This window comes from Alligator mississippiensis, chromosome 4, assembly GCF_030867095.1.
Source record: "Alligator mississippiensis isolate rAllMis1 chromosome 4, rAllMis1, whole genome shotgun sequence".
NCBI lineage: Eukaryota > Metazoa > Chordata > Crocodylia > Alligatoridae > Alligator > Alligator mississippiensis.
The window spans coordinates 48,828,874-48,855,117 of NC_081827.1; the positions used below are offsets into that span (position 1 = coordinate 48,828,874).

The 26,244-nt window shown below is 40.7% G+C and overlaps 1 protein-coding gene across 2 annotated transcripts in view; it reads left to right on the plus strand.

Moving 5' to 3' along the window:
- Window positions 1–26,244, plus strand: part of ASZ1 (ankyrin repeat, SAM and basic leucine zipper domain containing 1) — a 55,549-nt gene that overhangs the window by 19,123 nt on the left and 10,182 nt on the right. For both annotated transcript variants that reach the window (XM_014601022.3, XM_019491419.2), the window contains exons 4-10: window positions 2,066–2,177; window positions 16,815–16,926; window positions 17,891–18,025; window positions 20,595–20,719; window positions 21,878–21,953; window positions 22,332–22,388; window positions 23,319–23,431. In XM_014601022.3, the coding sequence (XP_014456508.2) occupies window positions 2,066–2,177; window positions 16,815–16,926; window positions 17,891–18,025; window positions 20,595–20,719; window positions 21,878–21,953; window positions 22,332–22,388; window positions 23,319–23,431 (730 nt within the window). The remainder of the gene's footprint in view (window positions 1–2,065; window positions 2,178–16,814; window positions 16,927–17,890; window positions 18,026–20,594; window positions 20,720–21,877; window positions 21,954–22,331; window positions 22,389–23,318; window positions 23,432–26,244) is intronic.

Consider the following 26,244-nt stretch of genomic DNA (forward strand, 5'->3'; position numbering starts at 1 on the left):
TGCAGTGCCCCACAGGGAGATCTGGCATGGTTTGGGGTTGCACCTCTCTCAAACACACACACACACACACACACACACACACACACACACACACACACGTCGCGGGTGACACAACAGCTCATCTCAAGACACACACACACCCCCCCCCATCTGTCGCGGGTGACACAATAGCCTATCTCAAGACACACACACACACGCACCCCCCCCCCCCCCATCTGTCGCGGGTGACACAACAGCTCATCTCAAGCCACCTGCCTGCCCTCTGACCCTACCCTTGGGAGGGAGGGCAGGATCAGGCTTCTTTTAGGGACAGGAGAGAGGCAGACCAGCTGGACAGCGAGCAGCAGGGGTGATGGGAATCCTCACTACCGCCTCACCCCGGCAGTCCCCACAGAGCGGTCAGACAAGCTGCCACCTCCCTCCAGCTCTCGTGTGTTTTACATGCAGTGGAGCTTCAGTGCTTCCCAGGACTTTCCCCTGCAGGCTGGGGAGCCTCTGACTGGCAGAGCCCCACAGGCCTGTGCATTAATCCACTCCTGTATCCTGGACCATAGCTGCAACATCACTCCAACACTATCTTTTCCTTAGAATATTTTAAGTTCACATTATTTTCTGTAAGTTTATTAACTAACTTAGAAGCATGTTCATGTTTCCTACCCTTCTAGGTCATTAAGGTAGATACTGAACACTAATATTTAATATATACCTCCACCCACTGCTGCCAAATTAGTATAGTTTATTGTTACCCTTGTTTAAAATACTCCTGCCAGCTTTCAGTACACATGTCAGTGTGGATAATAAGTATAAGATTTTGTCAGACTATTAATCAACCACATTCTTTTATTGTTCACAGAAGTTAAACAGTGACTTAGAAATTTCATTTTGTTAGGCTAGATACTTGAAATTTGTTTCAAAGTTCAGTGGTTTTCAAATGCCTTGTATAGAAGTTGATTGTGTCCCTTTCCTTGTTTTATAAACTTATTTTAATATCTCATCATGGTTTCCTGGAAATGAAATGGAGATACTCAGTAAAGTAAGAAAAATAGTGGAATCATTTTTTTCAAATATGTACCAGATTTTTAAGTTGAAGTATGGTAAAATGTGACCAAAACTTAAAATTTCTCAGTGGAAATTTTAAGGAAATCTATATTTAGATTTTGTGTTTACTGACATTTTAATAAAATATATTGTTGCATATTTTATTACATCACTCATGAAGATTGAAAAAATAAAATATATGAAAATTATCATAATACTTTGTGAAGTATTGACTTTTTAAATTTTAAAATACACTAAATGATGTTTCAGTAACATGCCAAAAACTAAAAATAAATTCTCTTCCCTCTCCCACTGCTACCAACCAGTCTACCTTGTTATCTTTGCTTTCAGGTTCATTATGTGTGTTGTCTATATTTGCTTCTTGTTCTTTATTACTTAGACTAGAAATAGAAATTGCCAAATGAAGCAGATCAGCTGTGCCGGGATGTTGGGTGAAATGCATGTTGTCCATTGTCCTTCCCACTGATGCTGTAGGATAGCAGGTGATGTGTTTTCCCAGGGCTTGAAAGGCTCAGTCCTGTGCACCCTGGAAATTCCCACGCAGGATCAGACCCCTCAGGTCACCCAGCAGCACCTGGCTTTCTCCTCTTATAGAGACATACCCTGGGGAATCTTAGGAGTGCTACTTACTTTAATGTTTCATGAGATGGGATTGTTACATAGTGTGATTTGCTTGTGTTTTTTGAAATTCCTGGTGTTTTTTCACTCCACAAATTTCTACTTTGGGTAGAAAACAGTAGAGGTCTTAAGGAGATCAGGTCTCCATAAATTTCTCTCTGGGTATGTGATTTTATTTGATTCATAGCATCAGTTATCTTCACTGTACTGAAAATTTCCAGTCTCTTAAGGGTTTCCAAATATTAAATAGGTAACATTATCAAACTTGAATAGTTTGAGCTATTATTTAGATGCAATAAGTATTTAAAACACATTGCTCCAAATTATGAAGACCACAGTATTTGTGAATTTCATGGACATCACTCTCCGATTGTAATTTTCTATACAGATCAATATACAGTTTTGATGTCTGCATGTACCGCACATGCTTCAGAGGAGCAGATTTTGAAGTGTGTAGAACTGCTTCTCTCAAGGAATGCTAATCCCAGTGTTGCTTGCAGGTAAGGCACTATTAACATTGACATTCTTGGTTGAAAATTTGTGTGTACTAATTTGATGTCATTTGCTCAGAAATCCTGGATGGGAGGTACTAGGGAGATGTTTTAATTAAATAGTTGCTCAGTTCAAAAGGTGCTTTTTTCAGATTGTGTAGTTAATGTGCAAGTTTTGTTAAAATAAAGTAATTGTGTAACACTTCAAGTTTAGCAGAACATTTATTGCTACTGATAAGATAAAAAGTCTACACTACCTTGTAATAATTTCAAAAGCCTTGACCTTATCTGTGTATGATGGTTAACTTTGTCAAATGACAAATAGCACATTTCAGTAAAGGTAAATAGCCCGGGAAAAGTATTATATTTTTGCTTCAGATCATAAATTTAGCCATAAATAGCACTGTAGCAGTGGCAATTAAATAAAGTTTAATACTGTATTGTAATGAAGTACTTTGGTCTATTTCATTAAAAGAAAAGTCAGATAATTGTTGCCTTACTACATTATATTTTATTAATTATCTTCTTAGGGTTCATTCTAGTGCTGTGAACTTAGGACAACGTGATGACTTTTATTAATTTATTGCATTCCAAAGGTATCAAGTGTGACATTTGAATGCCATGCATGAAAAATGAAATACAAAAGATTAGGAACGCTAGGGGGAAAAAAATCATCCATCCAAATGTTGTGTATAGCTCTGCAGTGTCTCTAAGTCCAAGATCATTCTGAATTAAAAGAAGAAAAGATGGGAAATGCATAAACAAGGGAAGGGAAGTGAGGCTGAAGCCTGGTTGTTGATAAAAAGTTGAGGAATGGACACTGTAGAACCAGAGCGGGCTCATGATTCAGGCTTGCTCTGCCTGTCCTGTAATCCAGTTTTAGGTGCCTTTCTGGTAATAAATAAAAAAGTAGTCCCAGTGAAAAGTATATATGTACTAGTTTTTACTGAAACTAGTCTATATTGGAGAAACCATTTTAAAAGTTGCAACCAAGACTTTATTAATTAGAGAATCAATTTCAGCATGCCACAGAAGGGGACAACTTGATTTCTTCATGTTGTACTTTGATTAGATATGACTGAGAGCCCTGCATTTAATCCTGATCCTGGCTATCCCCACAGAAAACATGCTTTCTTCCAATTTTTTGTTCTTGTGTTTTATCTCATATCTGTTAGCAGTCGCTTAAATCATGCTTAATCCTGCACCAGGATTCAGTTATCAGATCAATGTAAGTAAATGAATTTTGTTCCTGCAAATTCCCACAGATGGAATCTTGCCTGCAATAATTTATTTTTTCCCCCTCCCGCTAATTGTTTTTCCTCGGGTCCTGGTGGCATCTTCCGATTGAATGGGCCTACTTTGTCTCCCAGCCACAGCTTTTCAGGTCTGTGGAATAGTCAAACTCTTCAGGGCTCCTCAAGTTGCTTCTAAGTCTCTTGAAGCAGCATTCCCCTTGCCACTGAACAAGCCGGGAATCAAGGAGACCAAATAGTTTTTGTGTCCCAGATGGAAAAAGAGTGAGAAACCAAGGTTTAAGAACTTTCTTAACTATTTCTTTCTTCATTAATTCAAACCCCCCAGGTTAGATTTTTCTTTTTTCAGTTGTAGTCATGCCTCCCATCACTTTTAAGGGTTTACTCTGACTGTTCATCCAGATACAAAACTTTCCTTTTCTCAGACCATTTCACCTTAAAATACTATGTATACTTTTCAGGATAATAAGTCTGAATTTTCTTTGAATCTTTCCCTGGAGGGAAGAAGAATATCTGTCCAGGCAGAAGTTGGGATGTTTTCTTCCCTTTAATTACTACAGAAAGCTTGTCTTTAACCTAAAAGGACAGGTAGAAATTTCTTGTTAACAGAATATACCAAAGGTAGAAATGTCTGTTTGCCAAGAATGGCAGATCTCTGCATCTCAAGAGAAAATATTTTAAATTAAGCAAAAGTTGCCAGCGTGCTGTCATGAAGCTGGTTGATGTGGTAGTAGCTAAATTAGTTAAAGGATTTTTTTAAACAAAAAAAGCAAGTTTATCTTTATTTGTGTCAAGCATAAGCATAAACTGAAAGTGGAAGAAGTCATAATTTAGGTTGCAAAGCATGCAGAAGAAAACCTTTTTCATCTCATATGTTGCACAGCAGTTTTCTCATATGAGTTCTGAGATCTGACCTGTCTACGTTGAAATTAGGATGCTGTGTGCATTCCTATCATTAATATTGTAGAGTTGTATTTTTATAGCATTTCTGATGCCTTGAATGTTTTCAGTGGTTGGTTGCCATTTGCCAAATCTAGCTTTAGATAATACTGAAAATGCCTTACGTAAAAGGATAGCCTGTGCTTGTACCATATGTTTTATGTATTTTGAGAAACAGGATCACCTTCATGGCAGAGATGGTTGTGTCAAATATGCTTAATAGTTAGCAATATAGAGCCACACATATTCTTGATGACTATCACTGCTTCATCTACATGTTCTTAAAAGTAAAAAAGAAAGGAAAAACTTAGTCATGTCAGTTGAAAATATAGTCACTGCTTATGTTTTCATCGTGCTTGATTTGCTTATTTTGCATGATCTCTTAGAAAATCAAATCCCTTTTCTCAGATGCTTTCTTTAGCCGCCCTCTAGTGGAGATGATTTTATATATATATATATATATATATATATATATATAGTGTGTGTGTGTGTGTATATATAGAGAGAGAGAGAGAGAGAGAGTGGAGATATATATATATATAACATAACTGTTGGGCCTTTTTTAAATTACCCTTTATTTATTTACATGTTCTTAGAGCACAGGAGCCCTCATAATGGGTCAGCCCTGAGTGGAGGGATGAGACCCTCTAGCCAGGAACCTCCTGCTTTGGTTCCAGCAGAAGTGTTGGCATACACTGGTCAAAGTCCCTAGCCTTGGCTGTAACCAGCTTGTATCCAACACCCAGTGCCTCAGAGAAAGGCTTAAAAACACTGTGCAGGGTGTCAGGGGCAACAAGCAAAGCCCAGAAACATAGGCAATTCCCATAATTGAACATAGGTATAGCTATGTCTAGATCATCCCTGACCAGTGGATATCCAACTTCTTGAACACCTCCATTGATGGAGAGTCCACAAATTCCATAGACAAGCCATTCCACTGCTTCACTGTTCTAACAGTGAAGAAGTTTTTTTTTTTTCCCAGATATCCAATCTAAACTTACTTTGCTGCAACTTTAAGCATTTGGTCTGCATCCTCCTTTCTGCAACAAGAGAGAAAAGATGCTGTCCCTCTTCTTTATGGCAGCCCTTCAAGTATTTGAAGGCTGCTGTCATGCCTCCTCTTAGAGAGGTATAGGTTGTAGCTGTGTTGGTCTAAGGACACAGGCAGACAAACTTCTTTGGGTAAATCTGATATCTTTTATTAGACCAACTCATATAGTTGGAAAAAATTATTCTTAGCAGACTTCTGGGTATATATGCCCTTCACCAGGTTAAGGACACATCTGCAGTTGGTGTGTGCTCTTCCTGGATGGAATGAATAGTAAAGAAATGAGAGGCTGGCATGCATGTAAGAAAAGCAGTCAGTGAAGATGCAAACTGAGAAGTCAGTGGGTGAGAGACAAGTGGTGGGGAGGGAAGGGAAATGAAGGTAGCTGGTAAATAGTACAGAAGTACCTGGGAAGTCAGATGTTAGGCAGGTTATAATGTATCATAAATCTAATGTCTCTGTTTAGTCCATTTTTTTGTATCCAGGAGGTTGACGAAGTAAAGTTCATGGGCTCATCTGTGAAAAGTGTTTTGTAAGTTACCTTTGAGGAGTAGAACTGAGAGATTGGAGAGAGAGTGGCTTGTGAGAAATGTGCCCCCCACAGGTAATTGGGCATTCCTGTCTTTAATAGATTTCCAGTGTGTGTTCATTCTGGTGCGCAGTTCTTGTTTGGTCTCTCCTATGTATTTTCCATCAGGGCATTTGGTGCATTGGATGAGTTTTATATTACATTTCTGGAGTGCAGCTCTAAGATCCAGGTATAGTAATTGTGGGGTTGGTGGAGATATGTTGGCAGGTTTTACATTTTTGTCATGGCATGGTCTGGATCCATTTCCATTCGGTGGATGAAACTCTAACCTTGACTGCTATATTGACTGCTTCAGGGAAAGAATGAACAATGAAATAATCAATAACATATGCCACCATAACAGCCTCTTCCTATCAGAGAGAAAGGATTCAACCACCAGGTAGGAAGAAAGGGGGAGGGGTTGCGCTCTATGTCAGTGAGCAATATACATCGACCCTCATCAAGACAGAATCGAAGGATGAGGAAGTAGAAGGATTGTGGGTTAGGTTACATGGGGGGCAAGGAGAAAGGGATTTGGTGGTAGGGGTCTGCTACAGACCCCCACACCAAGGGGAAGAACTAGATTTGGGGCTCCTGAGGCAGCTCTCGGAGACCATAAAAGCTAAGGAGGCGGTAGTCATGGGGGACCTAAACTACCCAGACATCTGCTGGGAGACGCAGACAGCAAAGTCCCACCGTTCATGCAGGTTTATAACCTGTGTACAGGACTTCCACCTGACACAGGAGGTACACAGTCCCACTAGGGGGAATGCCTTACTGGATCTGGTATTGGCAACGGGGGATGACATGGTAGGGGACCTCCAGATCAGTAGCCATCTGGGGGACAGTGATCACCTAATAATAGAATTCTTCATAAGACTTAGAGTGGGTAAGGTAACTAGTAGGGTGAAAGTGCTAGACTTTAGGAAAGCTGATTTAAGTGAACTCAGGCGATTAGTCAAGGATGCACTGCAGAGTAGGAGTTTTGAAGTGATGGGAGCCCAAGAAGGGTGGCTTTGCCTTAAGGAAATGATCCTTCAGGCACAAAGGGAGACGATCCCGATGCGAGGAAAAAGAGGGAAAGGGGCCAGGAGGCTTCCTTGGCTGACCAGAGAAATCCAGGGCAGCCTAAGGTCTAGGGAGCACATAAAAAGTGGAAACAGGGAGAGATCACCAAAGACGAGTATACCTCCTCTGCTCGTGCTTGTAGGGAGACAGTTAGACGGGCCAAAGCTACCATGGAGCTGAGGATGGCATCCCAAGTAAAGGACAACAAGAAATTGTTTTTTAGATATATAGGGAGTAAAAGGAAGGCCCAGGGAAGAATAGGACCCCTACTAGATGGGCAGAAGCAATTGGTGACAGACAGGGGGAACAAGGCTGAACTCCTCAACGAGTTCTTTGCCTTTGTTCCTAAGAGAGGGGAAAGACAAGTCTCTCACTGGGGTTGTAGAGAGGCAGCAGCAAGGCACCAGACTACCATGCGTAGACCCTGAGATGGTACAGAGTCACTTGGAAGAACTGGATGCCTTTAAGTCGGCAGGCCCGGATGAGCTCCATCCGAGGGTACTGAAGGCACTGGCTGACGTCATTACACAGCCACTGGCAGGAATATTTGAATGCTCATGGCGCACGGGCCAAGTCCCGGAGGACTGGAAAAGGGCCAGTGTGGTCCCCATTTTCAAGAAGGGGAGGAAGGAGGACCCGGGCAACTATAGGCCAGTCAGTCTCACCTCCATTCTTGGCAAAGTCTTTGAAAAAATTATCAAGGCTCACATTTGTGAGAGCCCGGCAGGACAAATTATGCTGAGGGGAAACCAGCACGGGTTCGTAGCAGGCAGATCGTGCCTGACTAATCTAGTATCTTTTTATGACCAGGTTACGAAACGCCTGGACACAGGAGAAGGGGTGGATGTCGTATACTTAGACTTCAGGAAGGCCTTTGATACGGTATCCCACCCCATACTGGTGAACAAGTTAAGAGGCTGTGACTTGGGTGATTACACAGTCCGGTGGGTAGCAAATTGGCTAGAGGGTCGCACCCAGAGAGCGGTGGTGGATGGGTCGGTTTCAACCTGGAAGGGTGTGGGCAGTGGGGTCCCGCAGGGCTCGGTCCTTGGACTGATACTCTTTAATGTCTTCATCAGCGACTTGGACGAGGGAGTGAAGTGTACTCTGTCCAAGTTTGCAGATGACACAAAGCTATGGGGAGAAGTGGACACGCCGGAGGGCAGGGAACAGCTGCAAGCAGACCTGGACAGGTTGGACAAGTGAGCAGAAAGCAACAGAATGCAGTTCAACAAGGAGAAATGCAAAGTGCTGCACCTAGGGAGGAAAAATGTCCAGCGCACCTACTGCCTGGGAAATGACCTGCTGGGTGGCACGGAAGTGGAAAGGGATCTTGGAGTCCTAGTGGACTCCAAGATGAACATGAGTCGTCAGTGTAACAAAGACATTAGAAAAGCTAATGGCACTTTATCGTGCATCAGCAGATGCATGACGAATAGATCCAAAGAGGTGATACTTCCCCTCTATTGAGCACTGGTCAGACCACAGTTGGAGTACTGCGTGCAATTCTGGGCACCACACTTCAAGAGGGATGCAGATAACCTGGAGAGGGTCCAGAGAAGTGCCACTCGTATGGTTAAGGGCCTGCAGACCAAGCCCTACGAGGAGAGACTAGAGAACCTGGACCTTTTCAGCCTCCGCAAGAGAAGGTTGAGAGGCGACCTTGTGGCTGCCTATAAGTTCATCACGGGGGCACAGAAGGGAATTGGTGAGGTTTTATTCACCAAGGCGCCCCTGGGGGTTACAAGAAATAATGGCCACAAGCTAGCAGAGAGCAGATTTCGACTGGACATTAGGAAGAACTTCTTCACAGTTAGAGTGGCCAAGGTCTGGAATGGGCTCTCAAGGGAGGTGGTGCTCTCCCCTACCCTGGGGGTCTTCAAGAGGAGGCTGGATATCCATCTAGCTGGGGTCATCTAGACCCAGCACTCTTTCCTGCCTATGCAGGGGGTCGGACTCAATGATCTATTGAGGTCCCTTCCAACCCTAACATCTATGAATCTATGAATCAAGTTCTTCCTCTTGGTGGGGAGGTCTATAGTAGACTCCTACAAGTAAGTCATGTTCCCCATGTTCTTCCCGTATTTTGACCCAGACGGTCTCAAGATGTCCTTCCTGGTTAGAAAACTCAATTTGCAGGGAAGTGAATTGATCCTTGATGGTAGAGAGCATTACCCTCACCCCTCTTCCCCACATGGTCTATCCTATACAAGGTGTAACCCTCTAAAACAACAGACCAGTTATAGGTAGAGTCCCACCAGGTCTCTATTATCTGTACAAGGTCATAGTCATTTTCACATAGGAGAAGGGCCATCATATCCAACCATGGAACCGTAACTAAGGAAATACCAGGTTTCATCAAACCAATCCTAAAACTGCTTGTCACCCAAAGAGTGAATTTTGTCCAAGACACTACAGACTTTCTATGAAAACTTAAAAAACATAGACCACCTTCCCAGCAACACTCTCCTAGCCACCATGGATGTTACCAGATTATATATTAGCATCCCACAGCAGGATGGTATCCAAGTCTGCCTTACATACCTACAAGAGCATGATGACAACTCAAAGTACAGACCCAAAGATGTTACTGACCTTAAACACTTCATCCTCACATACAACAACTTCACTTTTAATAACCAACACTTCCTTCAGACCATGGACACAGCTATGGGCACCAAAATGGCCCCACAATATTCCAACCTTTTTATGAGCCACTTGGAAGAAGAATTCCTCAAGGACTGCACCATCAAATTCTTGCTATACTTAAGATATATCGATGATGTGTTTATCATTTGGACTGAAAATCTTCAATTTCTGATTGAGTTCCCTCAGACATTCAACAATTATCACCCCTCCATCTGACTATCTCTTGAATACTCCAGCACCAACATCTTTTTTTGACACGGTGATCAGTATCCAGAATGGTAAAATACAGACTATGTTATACAACAAACCCACAGACTAACATACACATCTGCTCAGAACCAGCGATCACCCTAAACACACCAAGAAAGCTAAAATACAGCCAAGCCCTCTGATACCACCAAATTTGCAGTGAGGAGAACACCCAGGATTGCCATCTCACAAATCTCAAAAAGGCTTTCACTCAACAAGGACATTCATTCCTCCAGAGAGAGAGATTGCACATGAAAGTCACCCGGATACCATGTGAAGAATTCCTGCAGTACAGAATGAAAACTCTTACGAATTGCACACCACAGGTTATGATGTATCACCCCTCCCTCAAATCTATACAGAAAATCCTCAAACAGTTGCAACCCATACTAGAAGAAGACCCAATTCTTAAAGAGATCTTCCCAGAATCACACATCCTAGCCTTCAAACAAGCACTGAAACTCACTTATCTCATCACCAGAAGCAAAGTGTCTGTGGCCCAAAACATACCAAATTGTACTAACTCTTCCTGCTGTAAGAATGAACAATTTGAATTAATTATTTTAACAGGTGCTCCTGTGGAGTCTTATGGATGGGTCTTGGGATTGGGGGTGTAATTGATTCCTCATTTGATAAGCCATCATCCTTCCTCCATCCCCAGGTAGAACAATGCTCAAATTAGTAACTTTTTCCACTTCAGTTATCTTCTGTTCATTGACATCACAGGCACCATTTTTTCAGTAGCTTACAATTAAAACTTTCATTTGGCTTACTGTTAAAAATCAGTTCTATTCACCTGAGGGCTCCTGTATTTCAATATTTCTTCCCAACCCTTGTCCAGAGTAATCTGACTATTGATTTAAAGGCCATGCTGCAAAACCATTTTAGATGCAATTTTGGGAGTGTGGGAAAGAAGTCTGGGTTCTTGTTTTGTTGTTCTGGATTGGCTTGGTTTGGATTCTAAGTGGTGATATTTTTCTGAATTTTCTATTTAATATATTTTTTATATGGATATCCTTGTACATTTCAGATCAAAAATGGAAATGTTATGTGGTTGCAGCTGAAACTACTGACTGTAGTATTTTCTTTTTAGATAGCCCTAATTCTGTTGTATGTGACTAAAGAGACTAAAAGTGTCTATACCCTAAGCCTGAACAAATTAGAAAGGCAATTAGCAAGAAAATCCAATTCAGAGCTGTCTTCCCATCTTCCCCTTTATTCACAGAGATTCTTCTGAAAGAAGCCAGTTTTTGTTTATGTCCCACTTTGTTCTGCAACCAAGAAGAACTAACTGATTGCTTGCTGCTAAAAGTTGGTGGAATTTTTTTCTGCATGTGGTCCCAATAGGCCATCATCTCTCCCAAAGTTAAATTCCACCATTGTACAAAATGATGTTATATGCTTCCACAATAGGAGGAGATGCTGGCTACTTCTGACTGGTGCAGAGGTCCTTACTTGATATCCACAAGTGCTCTTCAGTTTTCTCCCCTTAAATTTCTCCTCTCTGTTATGGCTGACACTGAGCTAGAAGCATAATGATCTCCCCAGCATTAGACTTGCATGAAATGTTCTGTAAAACCTGGTACTGCCAACGGTCAGCTGATTACACTGCAAGTTGGCACCCTGGTGAACCAGCTACCCAAAAAGCTTTGCCAACGTTAGGACTTACAACTCAGTCAGTTGTTTGATACTTTATTGAATAGTTATATAAGCACATCCTAATGGAAAACTGAATGCCCTGAGTGCTGTTGCTAGGGTCCTCCTAATGTGTCCAGCATCAGTGGCTGTAAAGTGGATTGCTGTAGACCTACTCCATGGCATAGTAAAGACCTATTCCACTCTTGTTAAAAAAAAACAAAAAAACCCCCAAAACCTAAATGTTTTCTCTAGGCAGCAGTAATTGTACTTAAAGGCAGGTAAGCCTCAAAATTTCATAAAGCAAATGGCAGCCTGTGTGGTATTCTAGATTAACATGCTTATGCAACAGCTGCTCTCAAAACCATTTGTTTCTGAAACTTTTTCAGAAATTCCAACAAAGTGACCTTTGCTTACTAGGTATTTCATGTGTTGCACTTTGCTGGAGAAAAACTTGTCTGCTGCTTTTTATTGTGCCAAAGCAGAGTGGGAGGTTCATTATATTAATTTGATTTATGTGTTGCCCATCCCAAAAATGACTCGGGGCAGCTTAAAATAAGAGAAAAAAAATCATGAAAACAGAATAAAATAAGGATGGGCTAATATGTGCAACAATTATAAAGAAAGAATAGTGTTGAGAGAAGGAATGCCAAGAACAGAAAGGTAATTTAGTGCATGCAAACATTTAAATTTTGTGTAAACGTCAGCAAGATTTAAAAAAAAAAAAGTATGAAAGAGGTTATTTCCTGTCATAATCATTCATCAGATGAGCTGCCACTGATAAGAGAAGGAAAGTAGAGAAATAAACAGCTCCGTCACTGGAAGTGTGACGTCCACTTCCTTAATATCTCCAAGAATTAGAGATTTTCCAAAGTTTATTACAATATAGCTTCAGAATTACAGTACCATGGTTTAAAATGTTTCTACTGATTTGTGAAATAATAGCACAAGGGGGCTAATGTTCAAGGTGTCACGACCCAAAGTTGTGATTTTTTGTTTGTGTGCGCTTCGGCACTGCTAAATTGCGCCCGCTAAATTGCAGCTTCTTTGCACGGTGGAGTTTTCTGCTGCAGAGGAGAAATGCTTGTTGCAAAGAGTTCCTGCCATTCGTATTATAATTCGAGCCCCATTATTGGCTTGTGCTAAATTATGCACACGTGGTGGCTAGTGATTGGCTTGCTAGCCGTATAAAAAGCTTGAGTGGTTTCCGCCCAAGTTGGAGAGAAATCACTTGGAGAGCGTGAAGATCTCTAAGCGCTGTGGATCCTCACGGATCCAACGCATTTCTTAAGCAGGCAACAGAGGTCTAAACAGCCTCTGCCCTCTCCCCGTCGCCGAGCGCAATCCTAGACGTATCCCTTTCCTATATACTCAATATTCGAACCCGCGGAGCTTTAATAACTCCCAGGCCAGAGAGCCGAACCAAACCCACGGAGCTTCGACAACTCCGTGGGAAAGAAATTGCCAAACCCGCGGAGCCTTAACAACTCCGGGGCCAAAGAACCGAATTTGTCGTAGTCCTCCAACGAGGATTTAAGCGGAGCTGCACCTGGAAACTGTCCAGCCTACACCGCGACCATCTTGGGTGTGAGTAAATAATCTTTAAATCAACCGTTACGCCTCTGTGACTAATTCTAGCCCGTGCGTGCCTTGCCGCCGTACGGTTCTCTCCGGCCCCGCATTCCCGGGCTGCTGGCCACAGCCTGTGTGCGCAAAGACGGGCCCGGCTTGCCCCTGGCCCGCACACAAGGTATTAATTTAGCATTCATCCATCTATTCCCATTGAGTCCTTTCTTTTTCAAGGGAAAATATAAGACTCCATTCTGTATTAATCGTTTTTTCTCCTTTCTAGATATTTTTACAATTAGTGTTTTTACTAGTATTAATAAGGCTCTCCTCTTTCTCCACACTCAGTTTCTTTTTTTAAGATACCAGGTCTTTCACTAGATTTAGCTGTACATCTGTTTTTCTGTCTGCCAGCAATCTTTGATGCTCTTCAGCTTCTCCTTTAGCTCTCTTCATTTTATTTGAACACTTGGCAAAATAGGTTTCTCTGTAGTGCCTTCTGTTTAAGAAATAGCAGAAGATGAGCATAGATTAACTATCTTTTGGAAGAGGAGAGGCAGCACACAGTATTTCACAATATTAAGGCAGTGTAGAAAGAGATGCATATGTTTTGCTGCATGCATTCTTCAGCTTCCCACTAGAGGTCAATATTGTAATTAACAGTTGTAAGTAGTAGAGGAATACACTCTGCAAAGTTTTAGATTACTTCCTAAAGGACAGAATGGAATAATCTCTTGCTAACAGACAGATGCTGCTTCATTCTTGTACAGCTAAAATATTTGCATTACTAGCAGGAATAATAACTCTCCACTCAGAATTGCTGCTTCATTCACAGCAATCAAAACTTAGATGTTTTTTCCTTACGTAGTTTTACTTATACAGTTTTTCATCCTTTGCTACACATCTTGACAGTTGATTGTATTGGGTACCTCTGCACATGATGGGCCTCTGCTCCGACGTGCTAATTAACATGTGTTGGAGCAGACTTGATTAATAGGGTGTATTCACATGTATTCAGTGTCCCACCACCATTTTGAAGGGCAGGATACAATACATGTGATGCTGCAGGTGCTCTAATTAAATCACCCCCTTCCCACCATGGAGCGCATGTAGAGACGCCCATTGTGCTCAGGTGGTCAAGGCACTGTAGATCTGTGTAAAGGATTTGTGCCTTGAATAGTTTAATCCTTTAAGCCAATGATTCTCAACCAGGGTGCCTTGAGATACTTTCAGGGGTGATGCCTCTCCAACCTGTTGTGGGTTTTCTGAGTTATTTACAACAGAAGAATTGCTTGATTTAGTTTTTGTAGTCAAAAGTTGAGTGAAAACTAAGAGCTGACATTTTCTGAGGAGTGACTTGAGTCTAAAAAGGTTGACGAACACGGGTCTAAGCCAGTAGTGCTCAACCTTTTCACCCTGTGGGTCAGATTGATTCCTGTGCACTAGGATTGAGCTTGCACACCCAGATTGGGCTCCACACTGCCTCTTTTGGGTCCTGAGGCCCTGCGCTGCCCTACCCAGTTCCACATACCAGGATTGGGCTCTGGGGCACCAGGGGCCAGCACCACCTCCATCTGGCCACACTTGTCAGGATCAGGGCCTCAACATACCGGCATCTGGCTCTGCATGCCAGGATCAGGCCCTGTGTTGCCCAGCATTCCTGATCTAGTGTGTAGGACCACAGGCAAATGGGCTTCCCACTTGTTTGGGGAGCCCTGTGGCACAGCACCAGGGATCAGATCTGGCTGTCAAGCTAGAGGTTGAACACCCCTGATCTAAAGCACAGCACAGGTAGAGGGGCAAAGGATCTTATGTGAACCTAGATTGTGTTTTTTTCAGTGTTTTTGTATTTTTTTTTCCATTACCACTGCCGTCTTGAGCACTGTTATTTTTTTCTCCTTTAAAAAGAGGAAATGCTTGAGCAGAGATATGTATTTATCTATGTTGACAGGTTTTCTCTCAGCATGTTTTCTGGTACTTGGAAATATAGGCGTAAATATGGATAGCAGAAGTGTCTTGGATTTCTCCCTATTTCTCTCTCTTAAGTGGTGGAAGGATGTAGAAGACGAACATTGACATGTGGTTTTGGAAAATAGCAGACAGATATTACGATAAGAACTAAGCCTGTTTGAATATTTTTTCCTGGTATTCAGAAGATTTTATTCTTCACAACCAGTTACTTAATCTTAGTTTAATTGAATTAAAATCTAACACTTATAATACTGAGAGATTAATTCTTAAATTCCTAATTCTTTCTTGAATCTAAAAATCATAAAAAAATATATTGTTAAAACTTCTACAAACCTACATTCTGGAGAAATATGAAAGTTAAAATAATTTTGGGCTCCAAGGTGTACAGGAGGAGCTTTTGATGGGAATAATACAGCCTGTAAATCCTTAATGTTACCTTTGTCATATAATACATGTATTTCCAGTGTAACACTGTCCTTTCATCTATTTCTGTATTTAAATTATTGAAGCATCATTTGCAGGTCCATGTTCAGTTAAGCTTCTTGCAGGCATTAAAAGAACAAAACCAGAAAAGACCTGTGCTTTATCAGAAGTATCAGTGCATTACTTTGATCCAACTGTGCAGCATCTGCATAGATTGGGCACTTCAGCAGGGATTTTTGGGACTTTTAGCTAAAGCTGATCCAATCAATTATTTGATAAAAGTGCCAAAAAAGCCCCACCAAAGCATCCAATGTATACAGACATCAGGTGAGCTGGGTCCAACTAAGGCACTGCCCCTTCTGGGCATGTGCAGGCCTCAGTGTGGGAACGTGCCAACTGTAAAGTGAAGTGCCAGGTTTTCTTGGGACTGTTTTAATGTCTGCAAGCAGCCTTAATATTGAGTTTAGTTTTGCACTTTCAATATTTAGTTCAAATTAAAATTTTAAAAAAGATTTCCTAGAGAATTCTGTTTCCTTGAAGCATTACTTTTAAGATTGAAGGTCTTTTTGTATTTGAAAATGTATTTCAAAGAATTTAAGTTGTCCTTTTTCAGTGAGAACTACAGTATTTAGCATATTCTGAGGCCCACTGACTGGTGGGAGTTAAGCATGCCCCTATTAACTGTTTATTGCATTGTTGCTCTTTGACTTTGGGCTACATGGGAGGGCTGCCACCATTTGCTCTCTGTGAATCGGGAGGACAAGAAGAAAATATCTTTTAAAAACTCACTTTCAAGTAATTTGCAACTTCAGATATTAAAATGTTCTAATCTCAACGCTGTTGCCTGTGTCATGTCAGGGAAGAGTTAAGGTCCTATGAGTGCTCTAGTAGCATGTCCCATTCTGGAATTTCCTGGAATTTATGTTGCTTCTATGATAATTGGAACATCTACATAATGTATTGCATGCTAATTTTGGTGTGGTACTAATATCCTTAACAGTTAATAGAAAATCAGTTATTATTTATTTGTATAATAGAGGTGTGAAAACATAGATGTTAATTAGCAATACAGGCTTCAGTTCTGCAAATCATGTAAGAATATGATGAATTTCAGGCACATGTTCATCAAAATCCATGGAAACTAAGCATGCATTTAATGTTTTAAGTACCTGTTTATAGTTTCTGCTGTATAGTGTTGCTCTGAGTGGAGGCTATAAAACTAATAGCATGATCCATCTTTTAGCATTTGAACACAGATTTCTCCCCTCTATCTCCAGGAAAAAAATGAGTCCTCTTATGTATGCTGCTCGAGAAGGCCACCCTCAGGTTGTTGCTCTTCTTGTTGCTCATGGATCACAAATAAATGGCCAGGATGAAAATGGTTATACAGTAAGCAAGTTAATTTTATGTTCAGCATATAATTTTATTTCTTTGTAAATCCCTCTGTTCCTACGTATCAAGGGACTTTCCAAAATGTGACAGTTCTTAAATAATTATCACATCATTGTTTTTAAGTGAAGTAAAATTTAGAACAAGCCTGTCCAACTGGTAGCCTGCGGGCTGCGTGCAGCCTGCACAGGGTTAAGTTGCAGCCCCTGGATTCCTGCATGGCCTCCACTTTCCATACTGCAGCCAAAGTCTCAAGGCTCCCCCTCCCTCCTCCAGCTGCTGTGTTCTGCATCTGCCCTGGGGGAGGCACGGTGCAGCACAGCGTGGTCTGGCGCAGGGGTTAAAGTGGAAGCCACACAGGCAGGAACTGCTGCAGTGGAGAGGGCAATGGAGAGGCATCCATGCGGGGTCTTTTCAGTGGGAGGGCACCTACACAGGTGCACACTGCTGCAGGTTGGGGTGTATATGGTGCAACAGGGGCTTGTCCATACATCAACCAACCTGAGACTGTGGCCCCTGTTGATGCCACCTGCAGGACGGGCTACCCCCAGCTGTTTCGAAGTTGGACATCCCTGATTTAGAGCAAGTTAAAACTGTTTAATGCATTTTTATTCAGGTGGCATAGCTAAGGGGAAGAAATTCCTTACCAGGTGTGAAAAGTTAGAATAAACAAGGGCAGAGCTATGATTGACTTTGCACATCTGCTTCACTTTAACTTTTTAAATTAATTTATTAAGGCTTTTAATGAGGTTTTTTGTTGTCAATTTTAGTGTAATTGTTTGTCAAGTTATCTTGCTTAGCTGAGCATAACAAAATAAGATAGTAGCACAGTCACACTTAACAGGAGTACCATACACTCCTCCTAAGAGTACCTTTAACATAAGTGCACTGGAATTAAGAAACTCTGGTTCTGTTTGTTTTTTGTAAACTTGGTTTCTTAAATGAAACAAAATATTTTATGTAGGCATTGATGTGGGCAGCACGGCAAGGACATAAACGCGTAATTTTTAAGCTGCTTGAACTTGGGGCTGATAAAAGTCTACAAACCAAAGATGGAAAGACAGCTGGAGAGATTGCCAAAAGCAATAAACATTCTGAGGTATCAATCTTTACCTAACTTCATGTTTTGTCTGAAATGTTCTCATTGGTGCTGCAACTTTTTGCAGCAATGTTTATTTAGATACTTGCACTAATATTGGGATATATTTTCAGCCACTCAGTATTTAGTAATCATATTTGCATATGCTGAGATTGATTTTAAAGTTATTGCACATCTGTAGTGTTGCTAAAAGAGCTTGTATTGTAGAGTGTCTCAGCTTCCATGCATTCAAATTTTGAATAGTTACTTAGTTTTAAGTACAATTTCAGTATTCACTGCATGAAAAAAAACAGATTTTGATAATTTTACTAATCTATTATTTGAGAAATAGTTTGTTAATTTCTACCAGAAAAGTGTTTGGAATAGATTGCAATGTGCAGCTTTGACTACATTTGGGAAACCCTTTCTGAAAAAGTTCTAAAATTGCTCAGATATGCAGCAATAGGTGCAGGATTTATTGTACTATAGTGAGCACTAAGATTTTACACCATTAGTGCTTGCAAAGTAAGCACACCTAAAAGGTTCAGTCAGCTCATGACCTTAAATAACAGCACCAGAACTAATAGCCAAGATAGTTTGTTGTCCTTAGTAGCATCCATTCACTTCAAGAGAATGCTTCTGAACATACTGTCTCCAAACACTTTAGTTTGCCCAAAGGAAGAAAACAAAATATCTGGTGAGGAACAAAATACCTTTTATGTCATTTAGGAGACCATGAGCAGACATTAGATGTTTCTCCTCCTCCCCCCAGAACAGGATTAGACAATGCAATTGCCAGTAGATGACTGGATTGGGTGACATAGGAGATGCGTTTTAACAACATGTCATGTAATCCATTCCTGTTCCTTTTAATCCAACAGTCTACTTTTCACTCTCATAGTCCTTCAGGAAAATTTCCTTTTCTAAAAACTGAAGAGCAAACAGATTTCTAACACCATTTGAGATAACCACCAGATATAATTTATGGACTGTTTAGGACCAAAACAAGGTTACAGGCTTTGCCAGCTCTCAGTGGTGTGATACCAACTCAAAAAAACCCTCTATATTTGTATCTCATTGTTCACTTATCTGAAATTTATTCCCTAATTCTTTCATCCTGAGCATCAGAAGAAGGGACAGTGGAAGCAACAAGAGACAGTTGGGCAAGAGGAGAACCAAAATCATACTCAACCAGAGGAGGCACAAAACTTGTCTTTCAGCTTCTTTTATGGCAAGAAATGGGGAAACGGTGCTTTTGAATAAAGAACCAGAATGACAGTTAGAGCCAGGAGCAAATAAACTTTTACTCTCCTCTTTGAAAGAGCTCTGAGTCCAGTAGGGTGTTTTGTAGCTGGAGACTTGAATTGCAGCTTTCATATTTTTATAAAATCATATCTGCAGCCATTTATTCTTACAGAGGGAACCTTGAAAACATGAACCGAGTGTAAAAAGGTGAAGCGACATTTGACTGTTAGCTCCTGACAACTCTTAATTGTCACTCATTTTAGAGTCCCGCCAAGTTGCTGGTTCTACCGCTGTGCTATTTATTATTTTTCTGAGACTTGGTAGCATACAGCATTATTGCAGTGAAATAGACCATTCTGCTGCAAGTGTGGGCATCCAACTCTTTATTTTTAGTTTCTGGCTCTCCAGCTTTCTCTACCATGTGGGGGGAGTTACTTGGGTTTCAGTGCAAGCTTTCTGCTTTGCTGCCTGAAGTCAGGCAGTGGAGGGGCAGGGAACCAGAATTGGAATCCAGTGACAGCCAAGGATTATTGATCTGAGTAAATGAATCATTGAAGTTGATTACCTCTCTTCCTTGCATATGCTAGCAAAAGTGGCTTTTTGTCCAAGCTGCCTTCAAAACAAAAAGAAAAAATGTTGGTGATCTTTTTTACTGCAGAATATTTTCGACTAGAAACTTCTGTTGGTGTAAAGATTTGAGTGATGAGAACAATGGATACTAAGTAGAGATGCAACTTGTTTGATGGTGCCATGTCATTTAAAGTTTGTTTTAGCTGAATTTGGTCTAAGTGCAAACTTAGACCACAAAATATTTGAAAAATTATTTTATTTGAGTGTCAATAATTATTATTTTTGCATACTAATATTTATACTAAATATTTATAGACAAAAGTTAAATGTATTCACACTTTTGTTTTTAAGAAACACTTTGTTCACTTGCAAGTGAATAACTTTTGTTTTCCAACAAAAGAATATATTAGATTTTAGTTAACTTACGACCTCTTACTGCCTTTTAAATTTCAAATCAGGATGCTTTTCTTGAGTCATCCTGTACATGCAGAAGCTTTACAGTCTGTACTGGAATTTGGTGGGTGTACTAGCATTCATGTTCTTGAACATTAAAACTCTGTGGGCTCACCTCTATCACAGATGTTTGCCTTTTTTCATGAATGAGAGGATTTATTTAAATTCTTCCCTATCCTAACCCTGGCAAATTTTCATTCATTTTATCATTTTGAATTTACATTTTGTATTTAAATAGTCATATATCCATGTAAATAAGTAGGACACGATAAAGCAAATCTGTTCTTGAATATTAGCTAAATTGTTGTGATGGCTTTTTCAGCTTTTTAGTTTACTTTCTTTGACTGCAAATCCTTTGCAAGGAAGGGTCCAGAGCCTAGTTAAGGAAGAGGCTGTACACAAACTTCTGAAAGCAATCCCTGATGCACCTAGAGGTCACAGTGTCAGGTAAAGAAATAATCGTGTCATGCAAAAAAACCCTGTTTTTTTATTTCATAAATACACAGTTTTATGAATAGATTTTTTTATCAATGATTGTTGCATTTTTAACAGTCAGACAACGCAGTGATGCTAAAATATAGAATTGAAACCCCATTTTGAAAAACAAAAACCCTTCTTAAATTTGGCCTCATACTTAATGTATTGCACTCTACACTTGACTTCTGATCAAAACAGTAACTCTGAAGGGCTAAGCAAGAGAATATATTATACTTTGAAAATAAATAAAATATCTAACTTACATGGAGGGGGGCTGGTGATCGGACTGTATTTGTACTGTATTTTCCATCCTGGGTAAGTGGGGTATTTTTGTAATTGTAACTTTGCGGCCATTTGATGTTTTAAATTAGGAATTACTAAAGATTTTTTTCAATTTAAATATGGCTGTTCTTTCCTTCTTGAACACTGTCACCAGTTACAAAAGTTGGCTAAATTGTGCCTTCACTTCCATCTGTGGGATACTGCTTTCTTGAGTGGCCTTGCCTAACTCCTGAAGTACCTTGCCTGGGAGAGATATTCAAAAGGAGACTGGACACATGCCCCCATTTGCAGGGGTTATTTGTCTTTCCTGCCCAGAGCAGAGGGGCTGGACCTGTTGATCTCACAAGGTCTCTCCCAGCCCTAAATTCCTGTGAATCTGTGAATATATCTCTTCAGAGGCTTTAAATAGACATTGCATATGCCCTGAAAGCCTTTTGTCCTGGGATCCTACAGATGTTCAAGTTCACTCTCCTGTTTCAAGTCCCTCTGAAGGATGCAGGATAAAATGTACAAACATTTTTTTTTCCCAGGACACAACTGTGTGCTTCTTTAAGGTTATTGCGTTTTTCCTGGTGCAGGCTGGCCAGGCTGTATGTTCCTCTTTGGTGGAGGATGCAATGCAATGCAGCATGAAAGTACAGCATGTGTAAATGATTGTACCATGCCTGTTTTGATCTTGGTCCAACATCAAGACAGTCGGGCCTGTGTCAAGTGAGATGTCTGTTTACAGCCTAATTGGCAAGCGTGTGTCCACTGGAATTTTTTTAAACCTTTTTTTAGTAATTTTTTAAGAACAAGTCTGCTACTACCTTTGTTTTTTTCTCATTTATTAATATTGTTATGTAGTTCCTATACAGCTTTTGGTGATCTGGAAGTGTTTTTACATGGTCTTGGTCTAGAACACGTGGCAGAGTTACTAAAGGTAAGATTGATGCAATGAAATTGTATATTTGGAAAACAATTTATAACTTATCAAATGTGCATCATACTTCAACTTTAAACTTTAAGTTGCATTTTAATAATTTTTTTGAAAAATAAGCCAGAAATATTCATCTGATATGCTACCTTTCATATCTCTAAGGTGCTCCTTTATTATTCTCATGTGGTATCTTTTGGAAGACTACAGATTAAATTTTAGGAATTATAACTAAATTTCTGTGCTAAAAACTGTGTATTGTGAACTCACTTGAGAAACTTCACAATACTGATTTGGTAAATGACTTGTATAACTGTTTTTTTTTTTTCCTTAATTTTTCTTCTGAGTGTTCATATTTGACAACTGAAAATTTATTTCATGCAGGAAAGAGATATAACCTTAAGGCAGCTTTTAACCATGGGAAAAGATGACTTCGCACAGGTGAGCATTCTACTTGGGAAATTTCATTTCTTTTCATTGCTTTTATGTTTAGATACTGGTATGCAGTTTGAAGGGTAAAAGTTTGTTACTTTAATCATCTATATTCTTTTGGGTTATTTGGATAGACATAGATCTATGCAATTTTTAAATAAAGATAATAATAGTTTGTTAATTTCTGCTCCAAGTTCCTTAATTCAATGTGGGAGCTGAGCTGCAATTTAGATTTTTCCCTTTTCTGCAGTATTATCAGTTATAAAAATTTGGGAGGCTGAATTGAACCTTCAGCCCCACTTTAGGGGTAACAGACGTGTACAATCTTTAACTTCAAAAGCCCACTATAAAAATAAGGAAATCAGAGTGTTAGGCAATACATTATTTGTCCAAGGTTAGAGCTGATGAAACCAGAAATGGCACCAAAACCCATCTACCTTTCCATTACACCTTAAGGAGAAGTTGAGCTGCTGTGGCTCCCCAAGTCTTTCTATAACCAGAGATATACTAGTCTGGAGGAAGCATGGGGGACATTGTTCCATTGCTCCCTGTTCCCTGACTGGGGTATCCTGGGTCTGGAGAATAGACAGGAGGGGAAATGTTCCCTGCACTTCCTCAGACCAGTGATCCTGGTTGGGGGAGGACATGGAGAGTCTTTCCACACTGCTCCACTCCTTCCTGAGAACAGGAGGAATGGAGCAGCCTCGCTCCCTATGCCTTCCCCAGACCAAGATGTCCCCAGTTTAGTGAAGGTAGAGGAGGCAGCTGCAGGCTGGACACCTTTAGCACGCCCTCTCCTACACAGATTTCTAGTGGTAGAAATTTCTCAGAAATTTTTAATGTAAATAATTACATTTATATACTTCCAAAAAATTTTAACCTCTCTCCTCTGTTCTTCATCATTAAACAATTATATTTTAAAATGCCTTTTTAATTTAGTTTGGAATTACAAATACAAGAGACCAACAGAAAATCCTTGAGGCTGCTAAAGAACTACAGATAGAAGAACTAAAATTTGGAGAGTTGCCTGAAGTAATGAAGTTAGAATTCAGGTAAAGGTCATCTTGCAGTGCTTATTACAGCAGAAAGACTTGATTATTTTTTTAAATGTTACAGCACATATTCATCATATATGTGCTAATAGCTAAATTTATTCCTAAATTAAGAACTTGTGAAGGCTTTTAGTAATGAATAGTCAGGTGAAGGACTAGGGTTACAATAGTGAACAGCATATAGTTTTCTGTTACATGGTTTTTTGTTATTTATGGGTTATGCTGCTGTTACTGTCTTTGATGTTGCCACCTCCTTGCATGAATGGGAAATCTTTCTCCTGTGTCCCAAAAGGTTGTTGCTGGCCTATTCAAGCTCTGCCTGCTGTACACTTATTCAGCTGGGTCTTAATCTGTATCATTTTAAGCTTCCTTTTGTCAGGGTGAACTTTAGCAGTGTTTCATTCTTTATCAGTGATTCCCTTTTGTGGAAAAAAGGGATTTTAGTCTAGCTGCTCTAGAAGCTCCTAAAGACCAGTTCTGACGTCCCAAGCTCACTTTCCCAGAGCTCCTGGGACTGGTTACAGTACACATCTCCAGAGACACACACTGATTCAGGTGTTTAATCCACAAACTTTGCAGATTCTTTAAAAGGTTCTGAAGAAATTGCTCTTTTAGACAGGCCTAAGGAGGGGAAGATACAAACAGAACCATAAAAATACCTGTGCGCTATTCCTTGCATCAGTTTCTTTGCCAATTTTTATATATGGCCTTCAGGCTGGTTCTGGTCTGCCGAACCACTTCATCTCAGCCACAGGGCTACCAGTGGACCAGGAAATGTCAAGAAGTGGATGGGCCTATCACACAATATAGGGCCCCAGTGGACATGGCCATCAGCTGCAGGGAAGTAAGCAAGAACTGTGCCAACACAACCTCACTCGTCCTTTGGCCGCTTGGCCTGCTGCCTCCAGTTTGGCAAGTTAGCCACCTGGCCTGTGGCCATTTACCCCACTACCACCCCATCTGCTGTTTCTGCTGCTGCTGATCCAGCCCACAAGGATTCCTGTGGGTTTGGATCCAACCTAGGATACAGGGGGGTTGACACCCCTGCTTTACAGCATTTAGGCTAAGTATGGACATTCAAAAAGACCATGGCTGAAGCACTCAACTCATTGCACTTTACTCCATCCCATCCTCCAGGTTGGGATCAGAGGCTGTCACTAACTTGAGTCAGTGACAGGTAGGTGGCACAGCCAGCACTAGACCTGGACAGAGCAAATGATCTCTGCCCAAAGCTAGAGTGCAGCCCTGCACAACACCTTAAGTTAACCCTCAGTGACAACTGCAACAGATATTCAATGAAGTGCTTTGACAGAAAGCACTTTAGTTTAGAATGCATCCATCCAGGGCTAACTTAGAGTGGGATCTGCCATTTTTAAAGCACCCTATGTGCCATGAACACCTGTTCTGTTACAGCTGTAAAGCACTTTCTGTGCACTTAAAGTCCATTAAGTGTAATGTTTGTACCTAGCCTTAGTCTTTTCAGTTCTCAGGAATACAGTGTGTCGTCTGGCTTCTGCAGCCACCTTTCTGTTTTTGGTTTCCCAATCTCTCTCTTCAGAACAAACTTATTTGAGAGTTGAGCTTTTGTAAAGTTGAGCTTCTTTCTACTGTGACCTTCACCAAGCAACCTCATTGGATACTTCCATTTTGTTCTTGCTGTCATCTGTTAGATAGTTACCTGCCTGCGTGGACTGGCTTTCTTATTTTAGCCCCCTTGTTTTGCAGAAGGGACTTCTATTTGAGTATGATAACTCTCAGACTTAAATTCTCCTTCATTCCACCCCTTGGAATTCCATCTAAAGACATAAATGAGAAAGAAAGCAAGCAGTCTAGTTTCCCAGTCAAAATGGAGCTTGTACTCCAATTAAATATCCAGAATTTCAAACTGCAATTAATAAATTATGCTCATCTATCCCAAATCATCACATAGATGACAGCCAGTAAGGCTTCAGGATTTCTGCAGTGAGTTTCTCAGATCTGGATTAAAGAACCAACCTCTTGATTTCCCTCCCCCTTGTTGCTTAAGGGAATAAGCCTGATGAGACTGGGGAGGTGCATTGCAGAAAGGTCTGTGAGATGATGACAGATGCAGCGCTACCATTTGTGCACTATTTAGTTGCATGTAAAGAAACAATTTGCACCACTCTCTCTGTTGATATTGAGCATCATGTTATTGTTGTCAGTATTGACTTGTGTCACAATCCTCAGTCTGGTGGAGGAAGGCAAGTTCTGCATGCTGCCCTGAATTCCAGCATGTGAATATGGAGTCTTACTGTATCCAAAGACCCTGTACCTGGAGATCACCAGGAGTTTGGACACTCCATCCTGACAGACAGGCACCCATGATGAGGGCCACGGATAGGTACAAGGGGGGGAAAAGGGCATTCTTTAATGCATATTGAGCCTGGTTCTTCTGTCATTTAAGTGAAGACTGGACCATATAAACCAGTTATTTTTCAACTGATGATGTAAGGGGATTTCTTCTCCATGGAGAGTGCTTCCACAGTTTACAGTTTTCACCTTCCTGAGGTGATGTTTGATGCTTAGTATCACAAAGGTTCAGGTAGCCACATAACCAAGACTGTAGAAGTCGGTCTTTACCATTAGTTTTGGGTAATTTTCAACCATCAGGATTCATTCTTGTAGGGACTGAAAAATATCCTGTCGGAGGTAGACCCTTGCTGTCAAAGTGAATTTTATTGACTTGAATGTCTGCACAGGAGCTGATTTACACCCGTGGGACGGGAGGGAACGACCCGCAGTCCCCCCACATAGGGGAAAACCTGGATTCTAGTATTTCGTTCTCTCAAACT